This window comes from Aulostomus chinensis, chromosome 18 (genome assembly GCF_037954235.1).
Source record: "Aulostomus chinensis isolate RoL2024-O1b breed Wild chromosome 18, RoL_Achi_v1.0, whole genome shotgun sequence".
NCBI lineage: Eukaryota > Metazoa > Chordata > Actinopteri > Syngnathiformes > Aulostomidae > Aulostomus > Aulostomus chinensis.
In genome coordinates this window covers 15643169-15670000 of record NC_141337.1, presented here as the reverse complement: position 1 = coordinate 15670000, position 26832 = coordinate 15643169, and the positions used below count along the sequence as shown (strand labels likewise).

Genomic DNA, 26832 nt, shown 5'->3' with positions numbered 1-26832 from the left:
GAGAAGAGCTGGGTCTTTAGCCAGGATGTAAACAGAGGCTCAGAGACCACGATGGTCTGCATTGGCGTAAGACTGCGTTGTTGCGCATCCAAAATCAAAGCAGCCATCGTAAGCCCACCATGGTAAACCATCGGTGCTGCAGTCCCCTGTCCATGCAGATGTGAAAATGCAGGTGAAAACACAGCTCTCTGTCACTCCCACACCTGGCGTTAATCCCTCATCATTCATGAATCACAATCAAAACACACTTTTTAAAATAAGAAAACATTTCAAAGACTAATGCTTATTTTACTTGAGTGTTTGGCTTCATGCATCCACAACAACAGGATCGTACTTGACTTTCAATTGCTTCCATGGTGACTGAATTTATTTCAACCTTCCTAAAGCTGTATTCAGAAGGTCATGGTTGTTTTCATTTCACCTACTTTTAAGAGATCGGGTTGTTTCTTTCACTCACACACCGTATACACACACACGCACACACACACACAAACACGTTATTTTTTCTTCTTTGATTCCTATAAGATCCCTCCGTCTTCGTCATCCATCATGGGGCTCTACACAGAAGTGCAGTAGCATGACACCACACTCAAACCTACCTCTTTCTTACATTTATATTCATATCACTGATACAGCGATAGTCGCGCTGACCGATCTGCACCCAGGGAGCAGGGATCTGCTCCCTGGGTGCTGTTAATTGACTGCCCCATCAATGATGTGTGTGTGTGTGTGTGTGTGTGTGTGTGTGTGTGTGTGTGTGTGTGTGAATGTACCATAGTAACACATTATTTCGCACACTGATACACACGTACGGTCCACAGCTCCCAACACTGTTATAAAACCTTCCTCGTGGTCCATGGAAGGAGCAGCGACAGCCCCGGCACCCTTATTGTTCCTTGACTGGAGTTCATGTAGCCGTGCAGAGAGGAGAGACGAAAGAGCAACCACAAGGAAAGTGCTCTTGGCTCTGCAGGCTTTCGAGGTTATTTTATTACAATGTATTTTTTGCTAAATTGATTGGAACATGACGCTTGAGTCACTATTCTGCAGTCACAGAGAGCACTTGAAGCTACCAGTATTTTTCCACTTGTGTCATGTGTTTTGGGGTTGAAATGATCAATGGAGACCAAAATGATTTGAATTGTTCCAAATACGAAGCAAGAATGTGACATGCAAACTAAGAAAGGCTGCGATAACGTTAACGGGGCGGTTTGAGATCCTTGCATCTCTCTCAGTCTTGGAATGATTCAAGTAATGTTGGTCCCTATCAGTCTTTTTGAACCAAAAAAAACAACAACAAAAAAAAAAACAGGGCAAAATAGGACCCAGGTTGAAAAATACGGCAGGTTCAGCCTTCGGGCGAGAGGCGGGGTTCCGTCAATCCAAAAATGTTGAACTATCCCTTTAAGTAGCTCAAATAACACCAGCAAGCACTTCAACTGGAACTACGATATCAGAGGATGCACATCATGGCTGCCTGTGGCGGTCAGCCCATCTAAACTCTCTCCATGTGACCCAGGTGTCGAGCTTTACTTACGTGAGCAATCTCACTTGACCTGGAAAACGACTGAACACAGCAAGGGAGAGGACGCACAAACAGGTTTGGACAAAAACCGCAGAGAGCACCTGAGGCGCCGGAGTCAAAGACTTTTATTCGTTCATTTTCTTAGCCTCGCTATTCCACATCACTACGCAGCATTACAGAGTTTGCGGTACATTTAGAAACAGGATTTTGGGCAGATGAAGACGAAAGATGTTTAACGGCCCCAGTAAATTGATGAAGATCCCTATTCTGAGTATGACAACGTTGTCATAAAGTAGTGACTCAACTTCACACCAAAAATATTCGTCAGGCTTCTCTTTGGAAAGCAAACTTTATCACCCATGCGACATTTGAAGATGAAACGAGATCGAACGCCTTCAAAAGTACAAATGTCAGGAGGTAAAAGGGACAATGAGCAAATATGTCACCCCGAATGGAGAGAAGTCCGAAGCTTCAGCATTTCATCTTTGTTGTCTCTGTTGCTTCATGAGCAAATTATCCTTCTCCAGCACTTTTCACACAACAAAGGTCTAAAAATATCTCTTCCCCTCGCCCTCTCTTTCTCTCTCTCTCTCTCTCTCTCACACACACACACACACACACACTGAAGCTTTCTTCAAATTAATAGTCAATTTTAATTGGGATGAATTAGGTAGGTGAGAGGAAACTGAGTGGTCAACTGAAGCATTTTCAAATGGTGATTAAAGAAATGATCCTGAACCAGCTTTGCTAATGGAATGCTGCCATATTTGAGCTACTTCGTGTTGACAAGCTGACCAACGATGAGTGAAAAACACGTGTTGGTCAATTTTCTGTTTTCTGAGCTTCAAATGTTGCGCTTCATCCTCTGCATTACTCAACAACAACAACAACAACAACACAAAAGAGGACAAAAGCACGAGAGTGACTGAAGATGGAGATAGTTTAGTTTGTATGGAAACTTGCAGAAAAAGAGAGTTTGAGCTAAATAGCCTGAAGCATTTGATGGAGGCTTGATGTGTCAAAACGAGTCCATCCAGTGAATATTTTGCAACTAAAAGCACAGTTTAGTTTCTCCCTTGAGCCATGATGCAATGTGTGGCATGCAGGCCAACCTGAGAGTCCATTGTCATGGACAGAGCCACTGCTGGTCTTTTGTTGACGCTGGACGGGGTAGCAGACCCCTTGTAGAGACAGACAGAAACTCTGTGTGTGTGTGTGTGTGTGTGTGTGTGTGTGTGTGTGTGTGTGTGTGTTGCAGTTCAAAGTGTGAATGACAAAAAGGAGAGTGATGTGATGGGAGGGGGAAGAGTCAGACAGGAGATGAGAGGAGGAAAGAGGGATGACACAGACACTAAACGCCATCACAGTCGTCCACTCAGCCTCCTGATCCACTCTCGTCTGTGCTGTGTTTCTGTTGCAGCTTCACGCTTCATTTCACCCACGTTCATTCACAATATGCTGAAAAAGAGAAAAACTGCTCTCTGTAGTCACGAGAATTAACTTTTCCCCTCTGCTCGACCTTCCTCCAACACACACACACACACGCACGCACGCACACACTCTGTCCCAACCCCCATGCTAGTCCAAAAAGTGCGTGTGCTCAGAATATTCTAGTGCATAGGGGGAGGGATTTTTGTGAGTGTGTGTGTGTGTGTGTGCGCGCGCGTTTGTGTAGATTGTCCTGGCATGCTGCCAGTCTCTCCGTCTCTCATTACCAGCGTGTGTGTATAAATGTGTATCTGAGTGCACAACTGGGGCCTGCCAGCGTGACGGGCGTTACTATGGCAACGACTGAGCAGGTTCCAGATCCAATGCATCATATTTCTACAGGATGTGTGCACGTCCACGCACGCACGCACACACACACACACACACACACACACACATACACACACACACACACACACACACACACACACACACATCAAATTGGCGGCAGACCTTTGCTTAGCCACACAGATTAGTTTTATGATGGACCAGCTCTCATTTAAATATTCATTCCTCCTTCAATTCTTTTCGGTTATGATGTGCATGATTGGCTTCAGAACCGTTCACACACACATATGCACACACACACGCGCACACACATATACACACACACACACATAGTTAAGCATACACTTTCAAAGGAAGTGTATGCTTAATTCCTTCTAGCTACACTTAATAATATCTGTCTGGGACAAATATTTTTCACAACATCAAATTTTATATCTTAATGCATTTGAATACTAATTGAACAAAACATTTGGGTTATATTTACCTCACCTCTCATCTTTTGGTTTTGTTATTGTAAACTACTCGTTGTTGCAGAAATAGTCCTACCCCATCACACAGACAGCTGCTGCATTAAGCACTAAAGCCGATGCTAATGCTGATGCTAACAGAGGCTTAGCATCCTCAATTGTATGAGCAGTGCTCCAGGGCCAATCACAAAGAAAAAAGATGAAAACACTTGAAAATCATTAACCAGCATAGGAATTCACTTGCATCAACCATTTACTGTAAATACTGTCTCAAAATTCAGGGAAAGAACAAACATGAGAATCACTGGGAGACTCGTGCAGTTCAGGCCTGGCTAGCATGCTAGACCTGGAAGAGTATCTAAAGCAAAGCAGGTCACATTGGACTCTGTGGTGATATTTTAGTTAAGTAATTCCTAAAATTTTGCAAGTCCTTTCCCCCCTAAACTTCCAAACTCCTCTGCCTTTCTTCCTTGACAATTAACGCTAGCAACCCAAAGGCAAGTCTAGCACTGCTAATATTGACGCTAAAGCTTTCACTCACACTACTTGAACCCCCTTGAGAAGTTGCTTTCCACTGTCAGGAATCAGCTGATGAACTGCATCCACTGATAGTTTCTGCTGCTTCCTTGTTTGTGGAATGACTGCATGACTGCGTGGGTCCACCACCGTCACACAGTCATCAGTGACCACATGACTTCAGTCAGGTTTATTTTGACGAGTGGTCAGGACTCTGCCGGCTGGATCAGAGGTGACTTTGACCAAGCAGAACAACATTCAGTGGCTCTGGAAGAGAAAAACACCAATAAATGAGTACATAAAGAAAATAAGTTTGGAAGTCAGAATCAGAATCAGAATCAGAATACTTTATTAATCCCGGGGGGAAATTCTGTTGTTACATTTATTAAAGCTCTCGAAGTACTAGAAAGTAAGACATTACAAATTATAGTAATTAGAAAAGTGCAGACTTTAAGAAATATGAAATAAGATAAAGTGTAAGAGTAAGAGTAAGCATAAACTATTCACAAGCACAGTAGTTATGACAAAGAGTAATGCACAGTTCAAGTAATAAAAAAAACAAAAAACTAAAGTTGCTGCTTAATAACCAGGAATGTAGCTTCCCCACTTGTATACTTTAATGAGAATTAATGACAGAAAAACTGAGCAAAAACAAACACTGGCATGTGTGTGTTTCTATAGTTGTGTGAAGGCACCTGTCAGAGAGTGTGTCAGAATGCTGACCTGCTACTATTTTGATAACAAGACAGCACATCAATTTACATAATTCCCATAAATGAGCTTTTCCAGGATGTAACATGCAACTGCTTGCTTTCTAAAAAACACAGGAGAGGAGGTGGGCTCTAAATCTGTTCTTAAAGTCTAAAGGACACCAGCCCTGGGTAAAGACACACACACACACACACACACACGATGTCTGGGTAGCGTAAGATCCTCATTGTTATTCTGTACACAGTAGTGGTCACAGTCGGGGTCAGACACACACACACACACACACACACATGCATACTCACACACGCACACAAAAACACACACATGGAGAGGCGCATGTTGTGTCACATTACAAATGCTGAATACCATACAAGATTAAAGAAACACAAAAGCAGCTCTCATTTGCATTTATCCGCACACACACACACACACACACACACACACACACACACACACACACACACACACACACACACACACATTCCACCACTGCCAGAGAAACATCTGCCTCTTTCAGCTTTCCTCTTGGCACCCCATGAAGCAGACGAGAGAGAATGAAGAGAGACAAAGTACAAATTATTGAAACATTGGTCAAAACAACTTACAGGACATTTTATTATAATGTCGCTCACACATCACCATGAAAATCTTACACCACAAGAACCTGTGTCTTTTTATATTTGTCTCATGCCATACTTCAACCCGAGGAATCCACTTAGTAGACAATAATTTTGCCTGTGTGCATCTAATGGCGTTCACGGTTGCAGCCTGTAGTACCACTTTTGTCCACTAGAGGGATCAAACACCTGATTTAGAGCTGAGTGCCAAATCCATCATGACAGAGACGACCCTGTGTGTGTATGAGAGTGTGTGTGTTTAGCTGCCCTCTGACTACCACGCAAACATTAGTCAATGTTCGCCCATTTCCTGCACTCAGCTGTTATGCAATTATCCAGGAAAGTCAAGTGAACTCCAGTCACCTGACAGAACCTGAAGGTCCACAGATGTTCTGCAGCATCTGTCGGCTTCTTTTTTTTTAGATGACTTTTTCTTCCTCTTTTTTTTTTTTAACACTGACATAGTTCATACAATCTTTTGGGAAATGCACATTACACATATGCTAACATTTCCCTATCTATTCATTTTGCTATGCTAATTAGCAATCAGCCGCTCTTCATGGCTCCCGTTTGCACACACAGAGGAGGGCCGGGTAACTCTCTAGCTACTCAATCTGGTGTGGTCTTTAATGTCACGTTATATTGTACAGAACATGTTCTCAAGCTCGCACTATCCCCAACGTTCTTCCAGCTGATGTTGAAATGTCTGAACCACTGAGGAAGAGAGCACAGAGTGCAATCAAACACAACGACAATGTTCAAGTGTCCGTGAATGCACCATCATGGAGGGTTTTCAAGACAGCTGCTGAGTATAAGTTTCTTTTACAGAGACCAGCAGCATTTTTGTCTTTGATACTTGTTCTAATTTTCTCGACTTGTTCATCTGGGCAAACACACTTGGCACCAGCCTTTCCTCCACATGGATGCGATGCCAAAAACAAGTGTTTGCAGCTGCCACTGGTCTGCGTGAGCGCAAACACACGCCAACAAGGGAACACACAGCTCAGTCTTCATCAGGCAGCACTGGCAGCGGGCCCTGCGACGCCGGCACACATCATGGGAACAAAAGAGGAAAGGGAACCCAGATGAAAGAAAAACAGAAAGAGAGAGGCTAAAATAAGCGTTGGTGCGACGAGACAGCAGAGAAGTAAAGTCATGTACTTCGCTGCTGATGGACACCACAGAGAGAGAGCAGGAAGGATGTCTTCCCTACTGCCCGCCTGAATTTGTCTCTTTCGGGCTGCTGTCTCACTGCACCTTTGTCCGACGTTTACATCATAACCTGACACTTCTGCTTCATGTGTCGATCAATATGAACTGATGTGTGTCTGCTCATGTCATAGACATGCATGTGACACACACACTAAGACGGACAGATGTCAGATTTAACCGGCAGCGGGCGGATGTTGCTGGACACGAGTGTCAAGAGATACTTGCCTTTTTATCTGTCACCCTTCCCAACCTGTGCTCCTCCGCCCCAAGATTTTGGACACAAGCCATGTCAGATTCCCTCTGTTCAGTCCCAGCATGCCTTGGCACGATGACTGATCGCAGCCACAAAAGAAAAACAGTGAAAGAAAGACAGTGAGGCTGGATCTCTTCCATGTCTTCCTTGTAGTGAGTTAATGAAGCGAAGGAAGCTTGGATGCACTTCAAACACACAGACACACACACACACACAAACCTATGCCAGCAGCAAAGACAGTAGGCATGTTGAACATGTATTTCATATTAATTTCAACATGTTGCCACCTACGGCGAAAACAAAACCCCCAACAAAGCAAACAGCCACCAACTTGTCTGGGAACAAGCTCATGGAGGGTTTGATGTCGTTATTGGTGCTTTAACACTTTTGGGGGTGAAGGAGAAGATAAAATGAAGAAAAGCACCTCAATTTACATGGAGGGGTGGACAGATGTAGAAGAAGATGATGAAGATTAAGGTAGAAAGATGACAACAAGCAAGAGGAGAAGGAGAAGAGTGAGATACACAAGGCCACCTTGATGTTTTCTGACATACACGTTTTGTCCATCCTCCCCAGATCCAGACGAGAAGGTAGAGAACCCTCTCTCCACTGAGGAGCTGAGACTCTCAAAAAGCTGCTGGTCTGCTGGTTAGCTTAGTACAATGTATGGTAGTGGATGGGTCGTATTAACATGCCTTGCTGCGCCCCATAAAAGTGGGGTTGCACAAAACATTTGCTATAAAACTATTTAAATATGTGAGATATTACAATTTTATAGTTGAAGTATGGCTGGAACTATTTTCCTGAATGGGTGCAGTGCTTTGATGCAGTACTTCCACACTTAGGCGAAGAAAACAGTAAGATGGAAGAATGAGTTTTGCTCATCCTGCTCATCTCAGAAAAACAAAAATCTGAAGATTCTAGAGTGTATGTGTCACGCGTGTGGGGTGAAGCAGAGTTTACTGTGGATATTTACCAGATCATCTACCCGTGTCACCATGGTGACAATGCAAACAAACGTCACTGTGAAAACACCGCGGGGGGTGCAATTTTCGTGCACATTGTTTGCTGTGCGTTTCTCATGAATGGATTGTAGACATAAAAGAATGTATCACAGGTTTTAAATTGAATCCAACTGTACATACTGTAAACTGCTGTAAATCTCACACACACACACACACACATACACACACACACACACGTGAAGTATCCTTGTCTAAAATTTTCATGGTTTAACTGCTTAGCACAACCCTGCATATCTGGAAACAGGAAATAAACGCCAGACGCAAACACACACCGCTTACATTTATTGACACGGCTCAGGCTCTGATGAAGTTGCCACCACAACACATCCTCCTCACCCACACACACACACACACACACACACACACACACACAGAAAAAAACACTTTTAAAATTATATATATGTTGAATTTTATTTCCTTCAAAACAGGAAAATCTTACAGTTTCCTCTGGCAACTTATTCTTCCATCCAGCAGCTGAGTAATTAAACATTAACAAAATTAAAAAGAAAAACTAAACACAAAACAGAGGATGAAATCATAAATATTCACAGTATGTCTTAAATTAATCACAGTAATCCTCTCTCTGCTCTGCTGTGGCCGACTGACCTCTCCTCCAAAAGTAACATTTTCCTCCATGCAAGACGCATCATGGGAGCTTCAGGAAGTAGTCGGAGGCAATCCTGAGCCAGTTCAAATTATTCAGGAGGTCAGAGGCTTCACATTCATTTTCATCTCTATAATAAAGTGCTTTTTCTTCACATTTTGTTCAAATTCATTTTAAATAATACATATCTGATATGAGAGAGATCGCATGAGAAAAGAAAAATTAAATCCAGGCACTTTTTGGACAGAGAAAGAAAAAACATTATTCAAGTATTCATTACCATAACGTGACTGAGAACATCTTCGCGTGGTCTTCGTCCTCCGTCCACCTTTCGCCCACCTCTCCCCGACTCCCCTCCTCCCTTCTCTGCCGTTTCTTCCTCTCTCCTTCCACCAGCTCTCCGTCAGCATGCCTCTTCTCCTTCTTGTGCTCTGTTTGTTTTGTCCTCTCTCTCCTCCTGTCATTCCCCTGGCCGACTGACGGACCGCTGCTGTTACGGCTGCGCCTCTCTCCCTCCTCTACTTCTCCCTCCCCCCATTTACCGGCCTCATCCTCCCGCAGACCACCTCCTCTTTCGGCCCCCCCCTGTCTAGTTTCCCCTTTGCTTCCTTTCATCATTTTGTACCTCTTCCATTCCTCCTCCCTGCTCATGCGTTTCCTGTTACTGTCCCTCCTGTCCTTTTCTCTCTGTGAGCTGCTGGTCATGTCTGGCGAGGGCTGTGTGGGGGTGGCTACTTGCTGGTTCCTGGACCTCCACTGGCTCGGCTGGTCCGACCCTGCAGGCTGACCAGAGCTGCTCATTCTGGGCTTTCTACTGTCTGAGCCTCCCTGGAGTCCTCCTGGGGACTCAGAAGTCAGTGGGTCTCTTTCCGCCCAGTCGTCATCTCTTCTTTCCTGTCTCCAACCGAGACTGGAGGAACTCCTGCTGCTCCCCTGGTCTCCCCCTCGCCGCCTGTCTCGCCTTGCTGTCTCATGTGAGGAAGAAGAGTAGCGCGTAGAGGAAGAGAGATATCTGTGCTCTCTTTCTCTCCCTCTCTCTCCTTCCCGTATCCTTTCCTTAGACCTTTTACTTTCTGTCCTCTCCCTATCCACCCGTCTGTCCAACCCCAACCTCCCCTCCCTCTCTCTGGCCCTGTCCCTCTCTCTGGATGAACACCAGCTGCTGTTGCTTCTGTCTTTGCCACTAGAGGGCATCACACTATCTTTCTCCCTCTCCCTTCCTCTTTGGTCTCGCTGCAACTCCACAGACTTTTGTCTCTTGCGCTCACTGTCTGTCGTTGTGTCCTTGTTGCTTTGTCTCACTGATAGTGGGGGAGGAGCCACTGGGAAACCTTGACCTTTTCCATCCTCCCGTTCTTCCTCCTTACACCCTTCTTTCTCTATGGTGGAGTGGGGGACCTGAGACAGACAGTGAAGCAGAGACTGAGACCGAGGAACTAAACAAACATTATTTATAACTTCAGCATGAACACTGTGCCAGCCTACAGGATCAGCTGATGGGGGGAGTTTCTCCTCTTCGTGGAGGGTGTGTTCCTCAGGAGTGTACGCCACCTCTGTTTTCTTCTCCTGACACTGCTCCCCTCCACAGCAGTCCACTGTGGAGACGCTGCTGTGTTTACACACACAAGTAAAGATAAGCAAGCAAGCAAGAGACAAAACTTGAAAAAGAAGGAAGTGATGATATACTGACCTGCCGCCATCCACAGTGGCATTTGGTCTATCATGGTCTTTTTTGCTTCTGCTGCTCGGTGACATCCCTGAGTCTTCCCTCATCTTCTCTCCCTCCATCGTCTCCACTGGTGGGCTCCCCGTCCTCCCCCCCTCGGCTCTCCCATTTTGGGTGGCTGAGACTTCCATCTCCTTTCCTCCACTGCTGTTATCTTGCACTTCTTCCTCGCCAGCTTTCACGCCGATTCCCTCATCTTCTCTTTTTTTAGCCCATGTCATATCTTTGCCCTGTTCTCCTTTAAGGTCACAGAGTGATAAGTGCCCCTCTTCTCTCTCCTCTTTCTTCTCTCCCATGTCTTCTCCATCCCCTCCAGCATTTTTCTCTTCATCGTGATCTCTGAAGGTGGCTTGTTCCCATTTCTCTCTGGCCTGCGTTTCATCTGCTTTTCCTTCTTGTTCGCTGTTGGATTCCTTCTTTTCCTTTCCTTGAGCTTCTGTCTCTTCCATGTTTATTTTCTCCTCCTTACCAACACCACTTGTCTCAACGCTCTCCTCGGACTTCTGAGTGGTCTCTGGATGAGATAAATCCTGTTTTCCAGTTTTATCCTCCTCCTTTTTCCCTTCCAGTTTGATGTTGATACTTATCTTCTTCTGTGGTTTCACCTTCATCCCTCCCTCCCAGATATCTCTCTCTGTCAGGGGCCCTGCTTTCCACTCTGATTTCTTCTCTCTGTGAGGGAGCTGTGGTGGGGATTCATTCTTGAAGGTTTCAGGGACCTCTGCAAGTTTAGCTTTCAGGCACTTACTGCTTTGACTTTTTGCGAAGAGTTTTGTCTCCCTCTCTTTTCTCACCGTGTCCTCTCTCTTACTTTTTCTCCTCTTCTCTGATTTAGAGTCAGAAGCTGTGCTGCCTTCAGGGTTCGTCTGTCCGTCTGTATCTACCTCTTTCACTTTGTGATGTCTCTCCTCATCCTGCCTGCAGTCTGACTCTTTGCCTCTTCTCCATCCTCTCTCTCTTTGCGAATTCCTTTCTTCTCTGCTTTGTTTTTCATTTCTGTTGGTAGTTTGATCTGGTTTCCGGGGGACTTGAACTGATTCTAAAGAATCGTTGGCAGCATTGTCGTCTGATGCTTTGCAACCGATATCATGCCTCTTCTCATCGCTCCTGCTGTGTGCTCCTCCTGTTGAGTGTGCAGCCTCAGGGGATGATGACTCCTCTACTTCTCCTTCCTCATGTTCTCTCATATGCTCATGTTCCACATTTGTCAGGTTAACTTGCTTGTTGTTTCTTTCCACTTCCTTACTGATTTTCCTTGGGGTTGCAGCCGGGTGGCTGTCCTTCTCAACACTCCTCCGCTCATGAGCTCCATCTTCAGATGGTGTGGAGCAGGTATCACTGGACGAGTGAGAGGGGGAAGAGCTGCTGCCACTGGATGATTGGGACGAGGGGGAATGGCAGTCACTTGAAGACCTAGATGGTGGGGAGCGGCTCTCACTGGATGACTGAGATGGACGGGATTGGCGGTCCATCGGACTGGCACGTCGACCTTGTGGCTGGTTGTGTTTGTCCAAGTTACTTTGTGATTGACCTCCTTCTCTATACCCCCACAGAGGATGAGGAGGGAGGGGGAGGAGGGGAGGCGGCAGGTGGTGAAAGTGGCTGACGTAGCTGCTGAAATACTTCTCACACCACTCTTTGTACTGCCTCTTCCAGAGAAGGTAGTGCTCTGTGTCCAGCTCCAGGCTGCTCGTTTGATCAGCATGATGTGGGTATGTGTAAGTGCCGACACTCTTCCCTGAGTCCTCCGTAGTCCTCTGGGAGTAGCCTGTTGGTGGAGGGTCTTCTTCTCGCTGCCTGGAGCTGTAGCTGTTGGAAGAAGACTTCTTGAGATGATGGTGGCTAGAGTGGCGTTTTTTCTGGGGATCTGACTGAGACTTGGACCTGGAATGGGAACTGGTTTGAGGTGAAGATGAGGAGGACGGCGTGGGTGAATGCGATCTCTTGTAGCCAAAACTATAGGAGCGGGAGGAGTATGAGCGGGAGTGAGAGCCTCTGGGACGGGAGTAAGGTGAGCGGTGCCTAAAAAAACAACAAACACAAACAGAACAAGAGTGCTAATTTATAATTTTTCAAACCCCTGTCGTTAATGTTTAGTAGCATTTCTCACTGTGAGAATCCCTTATTTTATCAGGCACACACACGACTAGAAAGTCCTCAATTATTTGACAAAGAAATATCATTCTATAGTTGTACTTTCTTGCAATCCTAAACTAAGTTCCCTGAAGATGGTGGTAAATCCTGAATGCTTCACTTTCCAGGTGCCACAGTAAACACAAAACCTAACTATACTGTTCGTGTTTGACAGCTTTCATTGAAAAAGGCACAACCTTGATCTGCTTTGGGACCTGGACCGTGAACGAGACCTAGACCTGCTTGAAGAGCGAGAGTAGGAGCGAGAGGACTTGGACTTGGATGACTTGGAATTCGAGCGAGAGTGGGAGGAGCGTCTGAAGGTGGATCCTCTGTGAGGTGACCTGAGCGACACAATTATTTTTCACATTAGCATTATAAAATCTTCAGACTTCACTGGAGCAACACTGCTGCTACATTCATTGGCAGGCTGGTACTGGACTTTGTGTAGTTTATATAAATGGAGACACAACAACGTACTGTGTAATAAAATAGAGGCCAACACAAGTTATGAAGCCATTAGGTTGAAGAGAGTTGGATAATTCTCATGTGCATGAATGCTTGCTTGGTTACCTCTTCTTCCTCTGATTACTCAGCCACTCGTTCTGCATGAGGGAAGGGATGGGGGCACCCTGGGGGTTCGGGAGTGTCCAAACGGGAGTGGTAGCTGAGTATCCAGGTGGGTAACTACTGAGAGGTTGCTGAGCTGAGAGAAATGTGTGAAAATGGGGGGAGGGGAAGAGAGGCGGTGGAGGAGTTAAATATGAAGAGGAGGAGGAGCAGGGGGGAGGGAGCTGCTGAGTGCTGGATTCAGGGGCTGGACTGTCCAGGCTGGGTGAAGGCCCTGAGTGACTTGGTGCTGCACCTTAGAGTTCAGGAATAAAAACACTGGTTTAATTACAGATACTTTCCAAACTAAACAAATACGAACACAAACAAAAAAATGCTTCTTCTTGCTCTTATTTTGACAGGCGAATCACAAGACTGTCTCTCACCTGAGGACGATTGCTCTGGGTTCACACTGACTGACGGCATCATTGCATCATGGTTAGCCTGAGCAGACAAAAACCAACAGACGTCAAACAGGGAAACTGCTGCATACATTAAGTGTGCGTGCGTGTGTGTGTTCGTGTCCTCACCAGTGTGATCAGCTGTGGTGGAGCAGCAGTGGGGTCTTCCTTTGACACAGGAACAGCTACTGACCCCTCGTGCATCTTTACTTCAGCCTCACTGGGTAAACAGCAGATGTGTCACATGATCAGACCAACAGTGTTCTCCAGATTTTCACGCTTGAATCAAAGGTGCTGTTAACTATTTATTCAGGCCAAATACTATGTCACCGTAATAATTTCATACAGTACTTATCCCATAATTCAAGTGAGCACACATCACATTATTATTATTATTATTATTTTTTAGCGGATTGCAGGTATCAGACCAAAGGTACCGACCAAATCCTCTTGCACTGTGCTCCTTAAATTCTAGAGATGTACAGATTCCAAGTTTTATAAAATGCTCGACCTGCCGATTCCAACGTTCTTTCTTTCCAAGGAATTAAGCTCGATTGACAGCATAAACATTTTAGTGAATTTTCTTATATTCAAAAATAACTTTGAATGCGAGCCTTCAAGACATTCTGTACCATAGATGGCAAACTACAGGAGCAGAAGTGATTTGTAATTGTATGTGTGTGTCACTATGTCTATGGGTACATACGTGGCAGAGATCTGGAGGGAAGCAGTGGTGGCTGTTGGAGCAGGTCGAGCCTCAGACACCAGAGATGATGATGGTGTAGGCTCAGCCTGTGGGCGCTGTGGGAGAGTCCAGCAGAAAGGAAGGAAGGAAGGAAGGGAGGAAGGGAGGAAGGGAGGAGGGGGAGAGAGAGAGAGAGAGAGAGTTTAATTGAGTGGAGACATCAAAATGCTTGATTCCGATCGTGACACGGCTAAAGCAAGTTGTTGTTAGGTTGAATTTGAGTAATGCTATTGGAAACTTGCAGTACAGTTTTTTTTAAATTCAAGAGTATCAATAGTTAACCCAAGAGAACAGCCATCCTGAGAGGAAAATCATCTGATTCTGAATAGAAACAGTGGTTATTCTGCTTGCTCTTAAGTCACAGGGCTTTACTTGGCATCTGCCTCCAAGATAAAGCCCATCATTAGGAGGTTCACCTGTTGGCTGGATGACTGGCGAGGCTGCCGAGGTTGGCTCTGTATGGTGAAAGGGGGTGGGGTCGGCACAGGGCTTGGTGTCTGGGTTGGATTATGGGACAGGGAGGTGCCAGGCCTTAGGATTTTGATGTTGCCACGCTCTTTTTTAAAATTATTCACAGCCTGGGTGACAGACACAGGAGTGGATTATAATCATTAGGCACACTGAACTCTGGTGAACATTAACATTTCCCATCCTTCTATTCATTCACCTGTCGGAGGAATTTATTGGCTATCAGCGTATCTGGGGAGACATCTGACTGGCTACAGGAGGGACAGGTGTGTTCCTCTGAATCCAGCAGGGTGGTGCGGATACCTGCGCAAGGGAGAAAGGTGGCTAACATGTAAATGTGAAGAATCAGGTGGAGTAACAAAGCCAATGGCGTTACATACACACACACACATTTTTTTGGTCAAACCTAAATCATATAAACGGATGGTCAAAATATTATTCAAAATATCATTCAGTTTAACTGAAAATGTTCAACAGCACCAAAAATGACCATTAAAAAAACACCACCTTCCATAACAATCACATTAGAACTCAACGCACGATACGACTTTTACCGTAACATGATGGAACGGTTCGTCATGGGACTGTTGTATTATACTTCATCATTTCTATGTTTGTTGATCACCATCATCATATTGTAGTCTATATTTTAAGTCTAGCCGTGTGTGTGTTTGTGCTCACAGTCGTCGCAGTAGCTGTTTCCACAGCAGGGGATGACCACTGCGTCACTCAGCAGGCTGCGACAGATTAAACAGAGGAGTTCATCAGGGACCGGCTCCTCCTCGCACTCAACCTTGGGCTGTTCTTGTGGAACAAACGGCGGCTTCTCCTTCTTACCAATAGCGTATGCTTGACTGTGGATCAACAAAAAGCACAAAAGCACACAGCAAATTCACATTTACAAGGCAGTTTTGAAGAGACGTTCTGTGTTTTTGACATTTAGATTTGCCAAGTGGTTACCGAGACTGAATTTGTGACATTGATTATTGTGACTCTGAAAACTCTCTGCCAGACAGATCATAAGATACCAACAACTCTCCGCTTTGAGGGGAGATGAAGAAAAAATACTCAACTGTTAATCTAGCAAGAGTGCTCGCGGGTATAAAATCAGTCCAGCATTCGGCTGTCAGATCAGTGGTGCCCAGACTTTTTTCCCTTCGAGGGACAAATCTCAAATAGATGGTGGGCTGTGCCAAAACAACCACACACTGTGTTGCATTTGTGTCTTTCCACCACCACTCTGTCTTCATTGTTTCTCAATTGACTTTTTCCAAAATAACAACCTACAAAACGGGACATTCTGCTGCCTGATCAAATTAGGAAAATTTTTGCCTCACAAAAAAAGACAACAGCATGAACACTGATGTGCAGTCTGAGTTATTACATTATTTTTATTATTACATTATTACATTTTTCTCTGTTTAATTACTAGGCCTTTATTTTATTACATTTATTATTCATGTATTTATTTTATGCATCTGGCAGGCAAAAATGTGTCACCTAGGCCTCACTTTGGGCACCCTTGCCTCATATTAGTTGAATAAGGACATGTGCATTTGCACTCACGCGTCTATGGCAGGAATTGCATAGCGTCCACAGTTGGTCAGCATGGCTCCTTTGATATTGGGGTCGTCCACCTCCACCATAAAGGAACGAGGGATTCCAGTGCTCTTCTTTATCCTCAGAGGAGCCTCAAAGTTTTTATCCTGCTGTCAAACACACCAATGTCTACGTTCAGTGCTGAGCATAAACCTATTAGCTAGCAGACGACATTGAAGTACATGTTGATGCGTACGTTGCATGCTAGAAACAATATTAACATACACAAATTACACTAGGATTGGACAGCAGACATGTAAACACACTGAGCAAATCAAACACTTAATATGGCGCATCCTGCTCTTACCCCGCTGGTGGGACAGTTCCTGATGTGGTGCCCAGTATTTCCACAGCGAAAACATGTGTAGTTTGCAGGAAGAACAGCTCCAAACTTCTTGTAACTGGAGAGAGTAAAATACAGTGAAATGAGAGTTATAGAGTAGAGGAACATGACAGGAACGGACAAAGAAGAACAGAAGCAGGAAATATTCAAGCAGAGACTGATTGGGACTTTGCATCTTTGGGCTTGTTGATACCTGAAAAAGGAGAGGGGCTCGCAAATTTCATAACCATCCCGAGAATATATACGCAGACTGGAGTTAAATGTGAGGGGGAAATAGCATCATCATCCCATGAGCTACATCCTCCTGATTAAGCCCCTCGCTCTCAGGTGAAAGGACGTGTATGAGGAATGACAGAGGAAGCATGTGGTGGTCCAAAGTGCTTCCCAGAGTAGCAGAGGGGGCGGAGCAACCAGCAGGACAGCTTGGTAGGGTCAATTTGAGGAGAAAAGAGGGAGAATAATTCTCTCAGGTTCAATATGGCTCAACTACAGGATAAAATTGGGGTTGGGGTGAAGTACTGAAAGCCAGGCGACAGCACAACAGGGAAAAACTAAAGCGACAGAAATTAGGATGAAAGCTCCGTATCAGACTCACTTCATGGGATCGTAGATGGACTGATTCATCATAACCTTGAGCTTATCCTCCTCTGACCCCTCCACGTCAGCTAGATTAGCCATCTGCAGGTACATACATGAAGGTCACACAGGAGGGTCGGTGCATATTTGAAAGTATGATCCAGGTTTAAGGTGTTTATGGTGAAGAATGATAAGGGTATACCTTAGAGAACAACGACAGGGCTCTGGAGGAACTCTGGTCATCCATCTGTTAGAATCAAACACAGTTTCATTAATGGAGCAGCAGCAGCAGCGTTAGACTATATATTTTAAGTCCAACCTGGGAAAAGCTCAACTGACACAAGCCTAAAAACACCGTTCGCCCCGGTAAACTCTGATGTGGTTGTAAATCAACAAATCTTTCCACTTTAGCTCCTCCTCCACAGCTCATTTCTGGTGTGAATGGAAGGACATCGCCGGTGGGTCACATTGTTACTTTCAAGTCTTTCATACTGAGAACATCCAGCAGTCATTTTCATGCAGGCTGGATAATACACTTCACCGTTCTCATCCCAGGAGTTCTGCTGCAGCTCCTCCTGCCAACTCACGTCTCATCCCACAAAACCAGCTACCACGAAAACAGCAGAGCAGATCATGTAACGCTCCCAGCGTTTCATCGCTCCGCCCCTGTCACCAACTGTCTTTATTATTCCTGAGCACCTGTTCTGGATTTGTTCCTCAGGTGTTCTGTGACACCAAGAATATAACATGGTCACGGCTGGGGTTGATCACAAAGAAACCTGCTAAAATACTCATCCACATGCAAACAGTTGCTCTTCTCACACATCTTACTTTGGCTGCACTGCACCTCCACGGAGACACTTATCTTTGCATTTCAGGATTTTAAAAGGATTGACAGGCTGACTTTTTGACTCCATGTTCTATGCAATTCAGGAATTTTGGGACAACTTTCCTGCTCTAAATTTAACAGGAGGATCAAATTAAAGGCCAGAAACCCTTGATAGGAGCGAGAAGTCAGGATGACATTCTATTAAGACAGCAACAGGGACATAACTATATTTAATTATGTAGCTATATATTTAATATTGCTGCCTTTATATGACACCCAGAAGCAGAGATTCTAAAAGCCTTTTGAGATGGACATATCAGAAGCACTCAGCAACATAAATAAAACGGACATGGAGTAAACTGTACATTTCTAACTGGCATGAGGGATCATTTCAGGGTTTTTTTGTAAATTCAATGAGTTTTGTCAGCTAATCAAAAGGTACAGCAGTTTCTTGTTGTCTTGAGAAACATAACAGTATTAAAGTTTTTAAGAATAGCTACTTAATTAACAGCGGTCGTTTGTCTTCGAGTCACAAATAAGCATCCTGCTAAATGTATCGCATCCTTTTCCCACTCACGAGCCTTCAGCTTAACACTGCTGTTGTTTTGGCCAGAGGGACCACCAAAGTCAAAACCAACTCAAAATTCAGAGTAGCTGATGTAAATTGAGCTCTTATTTTAACTCCTAGTCACTCAGTATTTTTTTTTTGCTCTTCAAAGAGTTGTAATTCTACACCACCCACACCCTCAAAGCTTTAAATGTGGGAGTCCAACCGTCATATCCAATAAAACATGTTGGAAAACATGAACATGAAAAAAACAACAACTCCATCCTAATACACCGATGTCACATCACCTTGTATTATTTTCAGACAGACAATTTCCACAGCTCAGGTTAAAAAAAATGAAATCGAAATTCACATTTGATGGCGCTAAATGCATCATTTATGGCATTACTGAAACTGAAATTGTGTTCCTGCATGAAATCTTGACAAATATTATGAATATGCATCATTTTCTGAAATATATTCAAATATTAGACTGACTCTGGACCTGTTTTGCCTCACTGTTTCTTACTATCACATGCTAATGCTACTGTTCTTCAGCTTTCCAGTGTGCATATTTCTTCACGCAGTAGAAAATGTGAACCTAAGTTTTAAAATTATCAAAACAGAGTGGCAGCTGATGACTCTGGTGAAATTAAACACATAATCAAAACATAAGACGGCTTCGTACAAACAACTTTATTGAAAGAAAAACACAAAAGTAACGACAGACTCAAAGTGCTAAGAAGAGAGGCAGACACTTCCCCTGAGAAATCAGAGAGAAAATCAGGTCAGACTGCAGCAATTTAGGAGAGTTTACATCATCAGACAAAATGATGCTACAAGGGTCATTCATTTATTTGCTCTTGTTCTGACATCAAAACCAGAATCCTGAAATTCCTGCCTGAATAATAGAACTTCTTTGCTAAATATTATCTCACCTCCCTTTCCTACAAGGAAAGCAGTCCCGTGTGTGTTTAGTTTAGTTCAATTTTTTTAGTCTCTGCTGATAACAATTTGGCCCAGCTTCCATTCAGGACAGGAACCCACAGATTTAGAATATTACAACACTCTTTGGCATTTATTTATTAGTGGGTTGAAATCCTGGTGTTGGACTGAATAAAATCAATTAAAAAGGAGGGCATAAAGTGCATTTTCTGTGACTTAAAAAAAAAAAATCAACCAAGGAAGACTGTGAGAACACATGGTTTTGGTTTTGTGTCATACTGAGAGCTAAAGCAGAGCCTGCTGGGTAATGAGTGTCGTGTCAGCAGAACCAGCATAATAAAACGACAGTTGGGTTTATCAGTTATGAATAGCTGGCCTGCATGATAATTTCTGACCCGCCCAAGCCGCTGCCACCACCCACAGACTCACACTGACTACTAACACACTAGTCAGGGACATTTAACAGCCGTGCCCCTTTATTAAACAGAGGAACTGAATAACTCTACACTTGGTGTCCATGCCAATTCAATATTTCACTTTCCAATTTAAAGTCTTTGTGACATGATTGAGCATGATGAGCAACATGTCCCCATAAATAAATGTCTCTGCAAAAGAAAGCAACTGACAGAGACTTTCATGGTCTCGTCTGAGATGGAGACTGCAGTGGTTTGTGGCACAGCAGAGAAAGAAGTGTGGTGTGATTTGGTTTGGTTACGTACAGCTTTGACAGTTCCGAAGGAGTGATGATGCTGGACGTCTGCTCGCTCACTGAAACATGAACAGAAACAGTGTGTCACCAGAGCGGTCAATGAGGATTCACCACTCCTGTTCATCCAGGAGGTGGATATTTACTGATAATACTACTACTACTACTACTACACCACGTACTTCAAAACACTCAAAGACGAACAAACCAATGAAAGAATCAACAAAAGTACCAAACACAAACTATCACCAATCATATGTTACTCTCTTCATAGTTCCAGCTTTTTTTTCTTCTCTCTTTTTCTTTTGTTGTTGGTACTTTTTCTTTGTTTATTTGTTTGTTTTTGTCTTTGTTTGTTTTTGTGTTTTTGTTGTTGTTTTCTGCTATTGCTGTTGTTCAGATTCAGATTCAGATGACTTTATTTATCCCCGAGGGGCAATTAAAGTATTAATTAATTAATTGTTGTTTTTTTGTCTCTCCCCTCCCCCTCGTCTTCACTGTCCTGTCCTTGTTCTCTCTTCCTGTCCACTCCTGAGCCTCAGTCCAGTAGCTTCATCAATGAACCAACACCATTCCTAATAAAGTTAAACATAAATGGCAATAGGAGGAGTTTATCAGATTCCTCCAATGCAGAATAAAACTGCTTCAGTACAACAAGGCACCAGGAACACTGATGCTGCTTGCCTCAGCTACTGAACAGGACAGGTAAAAAAAAAAAAAAAAAAGTTCCAGCTTCAACAACTCAGAACGCAAATGAACTGAAAGCTGCTAATGAGCCTCACAGGTACCTGAGAGTGTGGGCAGTAGGTCTGACTGACTGTGACTGTGTTCACAGAATCTGGCTGTAAAAAGCAGCCGTGTTGTCTTGAATTGTTTAAGAAGAAGCTCTTATGGGCTGTCCACTCAAAGAACGATGACTGTAACAATAATCCACACCACTGAACAGTTGCGGTGATGCCCAGCATGTGTCACGTTCTGTAGTTGTGTCATAAGCAGCTCAGGAAGATTAATATTCATTATTTGATACTATCTGATAAGGACTTTCATCTGGTATGCTTTGTTTGAACTTTCTTGGTCTCATCCTCATAATTTGTCTGTAAGAACAAGAGCTGATCTGACCCCGGGCCTTGACCTGGGTCTGGGAGTGGACCTGGAGGTGTCTTCAATAAGTTCTTTGTTACTGGTAACTTTGTTGCTTGAACACCTGCTGACAGTGAAGCTGACTCTCAAAGCACCAGCGTTGTTTGTATGCGTAACTGTGTTCACACATTTTGTATGGTCACACCAGTGCATAATGTTCCCATGAGGTATTACTGATAGCGCCCAACAATAAAAGTATGAATGCACATGGGGAAGGACTCAACCTCATCTCACAGCGAACCTCGTACATCTGTTGTGGACGTCCATTAAAGCGTCCAGTGTAAGCCATCTCTGAGTCTCTTGGATCTGACGAATCCCTTCATCACACAAAATTCCTCTACACTGCTGTACATACCGAAGAGAGAGGAAAAGGTTGGATGGCATAATTTTACTGACAGATGAGAATCCAACATCTGTTTCATTTCCCAGCAATAAGAGTAAGTCAGTAGGGACACAAAATTCAGAGACCCCATCAGTGCTTTGACTGTTTGGTAGTTGTCTCAAGTGAAGTGATGTTTTTGACATCTAATTAACAGCCTGACGTCATGCTAAATCAGCGATTAATGAGTTCACACACTGTGTGATTAGAGTACATCACCTTGAAATTATTTCCTGCCACACAGCACCAGAAAGTGTGTCATGTTTCCATGTCGATGATATCGTAAATTGTAAGATAGATCAAAAGCAAAGGGGCCACGCTGGTCTAAAGTAGCAAGCATCAACTGAGTAATACTTTCTACTGTCTATGCATTTAAAAAGATCAATGTCCCACCGTCCCAGTCCGACAGCTGTAGAATGAAGAGATCATACTTTATAATTCACTACAGTTAGAAAAGATGAGGAAGAAGATGTGTCGTTCCCTGCTGTTCTTATGGTGGTTCATCAACTCTACCCCCCACTTCAGTAAGGGTGACTATTATCATACAAATACAGTTACTGCCCTTCTCTCTTTGTTCTGAACAAAGACAGGTTGAGGTCCAATACATCACACGCTCTACATTTGTCCCAGTAAATCACACATGATGCTCCCCCAGTTGCTGTGCCTTTCCCAGTGTGAACACTGAAAGGGTTATTTCCTCTAGAAAGCAACTTCAGTATTATATGTGACTGTGCTGTGGCAATCGGCCCAAGTGCCTGTCAGTCTGCACATGTAGGTGCAGAGTTAATCTTAGAGGCAGGGTGACAGCACTCTTTAGCCCTCATTCCTCTCTACCCGTCTGCATGCTGCTGACAAGGCTGATCACATGACCACCACTGTTCCAGGGAGGTCTCTTTTCCTGCTTTGAATGCATAAAACACACCATCACTGCTGGCTCTCCTCTCTGAGCCTGACTAATATCTGGGTGATCCTGCCGTTTGTTTCTATGGCCTTACAGTTACTCTTGGTTCCCAGGAGCTTACAAGAGGTGGGACGTCAGGCCATGTTAGACAGCTGTAAAGTTTAATGCCAGGTCTGTGTAGGGCTCCACTGTTATGTTTCTAGCATTGTTTGCTTCACCATTGTGGTGCATGAAAAGAAACAGCCTGCAAACACAGCAGCAGCAGCTAGCAAACATGCTGCTGCTCAAAATCATCTCGGTGAGCTCCATGGATATAAATGTGTCTTCTACAACACATTCAGCTTTATTTTAGGCTTAATGTTCCTATTATTGCTCATCCGTTCATTAACTAAAACACATGCCGAGCAGCCGAAAAATTAAAAAAATGTAAATATTTGACTTAAACTGCATCTCATGTTGATAAAATCATCTCGAGCCCTGATGGAAACGGACGGAGCAACACTTTATTGCTGTTTCTTGTAGGGATAAAACAGTCTCAGAATCAGCCAGAGCCACTTACTTGGTGTGGCTCTTGGTGTTTGAGCCGGACCTGACACCGCTGACGGGGATCCTCCTGACGATCACAGAGGAGCCTTTGGGGATGAGGCCATCATCAGTGTACTCTGAGAAGGAACAATGCAGGAGGTGAGTGTGATTGGCAAGAATGGAAAGATATGTTATTTTAAAAAAGGCCGAATGAAAGGACCTCTTTATGTGATCTGAAAGTTTTTGAAGAGATACATTCTTCTCCGACACACCTGAAATGCCTGGAGGCTTTTTGGCACAATCTTAACTTGGTCTGGGTCGCGAGAAACACTTTGGGATGTGGTTTGATAACAAATTCATTTTCTATTCTTGTATATGAGTTTACTAAATTTTACTGTGTGAATCTGCTTAGATGAAATAAACTACTCACACACAAAAAAAAAACAAACCCCACCTTAAACAACATGAAGTCTGACCCACACTTTGAAAAACTAACTAGGAAATGCTGGCTGATATAAACAACTACTCAAATAAAATCAAGCACCAATAATTGTTTTTGATAGGAGTGCCCAAAAAAATAATGTAACGTCAACAATGTTGCTAAGCGGAATATGCCAACATGGCCTCATTTCTGATAGATCACTTCATTCATCAGTCTTGCTCTTAAAGAGAACATGCAATAAAATCTAACTATTCATCTTTGTGAATAAATTTAACTAGTAAAACTTGTTCAGTACAGTCTGATAAATGTGATTTATTCTATTACATCGTCCATATTCACAGATTCCTGTGTGAAACCACATTTAATTCTCATATCCTAATTCCAGAAGGTTTTGAAAGACTGCTCCTTTTAAAAATCTTGTCACCACTTTAAAAGTAGTGGAGAGAAAACAAGGATTAAATGGATCTCTTTTAAATTTCTAATCTGCCAGGTAAAATATAATTTTTGTTGTCTTTTCATTATGCTTTTTACTTGTGAATAATAATTTCAAAACATTAATAGTTAATTAGTTCTGTAGAGGAATTTTGTGTGATGAAGGAATTCATCAGACACAAGAAACAGGCTGGAGACTCAGAGCCGGCTCACGCTGGACATTTTAGCAGACGTCCATCTCAGATGTAGGAGGCTCGCTGTGAGATGAGGTTGAGTCAGCTCCCCCACGACATCTGAGTTCCACCCCTCCTTAACAGTCATGCTAGTAATGTTGGACACCACCAGTGACACCTAGTTGGAACATCCGGCACAATGTGACCTTCATGCAGTCTAAACACAGCTATGCATCGGGATAACGCTGCCGTCGTAAGCATCAGTTTTACTATCTGGAAGTGTTCTAACAACGGATTTATGATTATCAAAGAACTTATTGAAGACGCCACAGGTTGACTCCCAGCCCCAGGTCAAAGCCCGGGGTCAAGTCAGCTCTTATCCTTCCAGATGAATTGAAAGGATAAGACCAAGAAGGTTAAAACAAAGGCTACCAGATGAAAGTCCTTATCAGTTCAAATGTGTAAATACATCTTTGTTATTTATCTTAGTAACATTATCTTTGTCCCCCCCCCCTTTTTTTTTTTAGAAAGGAAAAGATGAAGTGCCCTTTTCTGTCACTACTGATGCTGATCATGTCACCACTGAAACCTTCAAGTTTCAGTAATGAACCAACTCTTTCGGTATTTAAATGAAAAAAACCTGAACCCTCCTTTAAGGAAATATTCAGCTGGTATTCAAGCAGCACGCCACATGCCAGCAAACTGTCCTCAGAGGTGCTTGTGACTTTACTGGAGCAAGGCAATGTTTCGGTCCTTAGACCTTCAGTCACACACACACACCTCTGAGTCTCTGGAGTATGCAGTATGAGCCTTTACACTTAAGCTGGAAATCTCCTGATCAAAAATGTGGCCGTGTGGCTGAAATGAGTCTCAGTTTGTGGACAAAAAAACTTGACAATTTCAATAATGACCTGAAAGAAAAAAGGGACAAAACTTTTCTTCTAATCCAAAAATGGCTTCACAAGAAATAAATGGAATGATTTGCAAAATTAATTTCAACATTGATTTACCTCTTCCATCAGTTGATATTCAGGGTGTAGGGGTCTGGAAAGCCACCTCCCATTATAAAGTACATGTTTATCTTTTATATACATTGCATTTACAGTTATCACAGTTGTTACTAATCGGGCAAATAGGTGATATTTACTGATGTAGAACATGCAGCAACCCATATTTTTCATAATTGTAAGTTATAATATTCACATTTTGTACACACATGTAAACACTTTTTAATTTTATCCTTCAAAACTTTTGCAAAAGCCCAGAAATCTTATCAATACTGATTCAGCCAAGAAAATAAGACCTGAGCAGAGTAGAACCGTATCTCTATACATTCAAACCACAACTCAGTATGTGGTGGGTCTATTCTGCAGAATAGCATACTTCCATTATTTCACAAGGTCCATCTTATTATGCAGTGGGTTTTATTTTGATGACATGCGTGCCTCTGGCTGGGCTTTACTCTGCTGGTCAGAGAGAACCATTATCCCACCTGTGCAAGCCCACGTCTCTCCTGAGACTTTGGCTCACTCGTCCACCATCCACCACCTACCAGCAGGCCGTTTAATCAAGGACATGAAGCGTGAATACAGCAGGAATGTGGCCCATTCATGGGGTGCTTTTGGTCCTGGCCTGACTTTTCTGGACCCCGTCATGTTGAAAGAAGTGACGCACTGGGACCAGCAGACAGCTGGTTAAACCTAGACCACGTGTTGTCTAAATTCAACCTAAGAAAAAGCACACTCTTAATAATTCCATACATGTGTCCCATTACCTTGTTTGGTTTGAGCGTTGGTGATCTGCAGGTCGCAGTCCCCGGCTCGGAGCCTCTCCCTGCCCATGATCTGTCTCTTCAGGTCCTCCAGCGTGATGTGCGGGCCGTCAAAAACCACCGTGTCATAGCTGAGTTTAGAGGAGAATTTATAGTGAACATGAGTCATGCTGAGTCCGAGCAACAACCGACACTGCCAGGAGACCGACAGCCGACTCGAGTCCTGAGCTGACAGACCGCCTGTATGGCTGTCCGCGAGTTTAAAGTTAGCTAGCTTCCGTTAGCTGCTCCGAGCGTCACTTAATTAACAGCAGCCGGAGAAAGTGGCGTTCTCGGGATGACATGTCCCGACGTACGCTCGAGCAGCAGCGGAGAGACGAAGGGAAATGACTTTAGTCGGCGTCGAGTCTAATTCGAACTTTTATCGCTGCTAATGTCGCTATCAATGCGAAGTGACAGAAACCACCAGCTGTTTCCACAACGGCTCGTCAGCACAGCGCACGAGCTACCTCATGCTGCATTCAGGCGCCCTCGACACCCGCATGTCTAACTATAAAAGGCTCCATGAAGACTTGAGGAGCTGTGTAGTTATATTTGCATTTAAAATGTAATAAATTGATCAAATTGATTTTATGTGGGTATAATTTTTTTCATTGATCTATCGTATTTCTTTTTGCAAAAGCTTAAGTGGGAAAACATGGATGAAAATGGGTGGATAAAAGTACTATGAATATTT

General features: G+C 43.7%; 1 protein-coding gene across 1 annotated transcript; it reads right to left on the bottom strand.

The window, feature by feature from the left end:
• Nucleotides 1-8982: 8982 nt before the first annotated feature.
• LOC147245365 (uncharacterized) lies at nucleotides 8983-26624 on the bottom strand. Its single transcript, XM_086185215.1, has 18 exons — nucleotides 26100-26624; nucleotides 23313-23415; nucleotides 20347-20395; nucleotides 17509-17553; nucleotides 17326-17408; nucleotides 16695-16788; nucleotides 16355-16497; nucleotides 15470-15642; nucleotides 14988-15091; nucleotides 14737-14898; nucleotides 14282-14376; nucleotides 13705-13795; nucleotides 13561-13618; nucleotides 13139-13430; nucleotides 12763-12909; nucleotides 10397-12454; nucleotides 10192-10315; nucleotides 8983-10104 (listed from the first exon to the last, which is right to left on the bottom strand). Exons 1-18 carry the CDS (start codon nucleotides 26263-26265, stop codon nucleotides 8983-8985), a joined length of 5109 nt encoding a protein of 1702 aa, XP_086041341.1. The 5' UTR covers nucleotides 26266-26624.
• Between the last annotated feature and the right edge of the window lie 208 nt (nucleotides 26625-26832).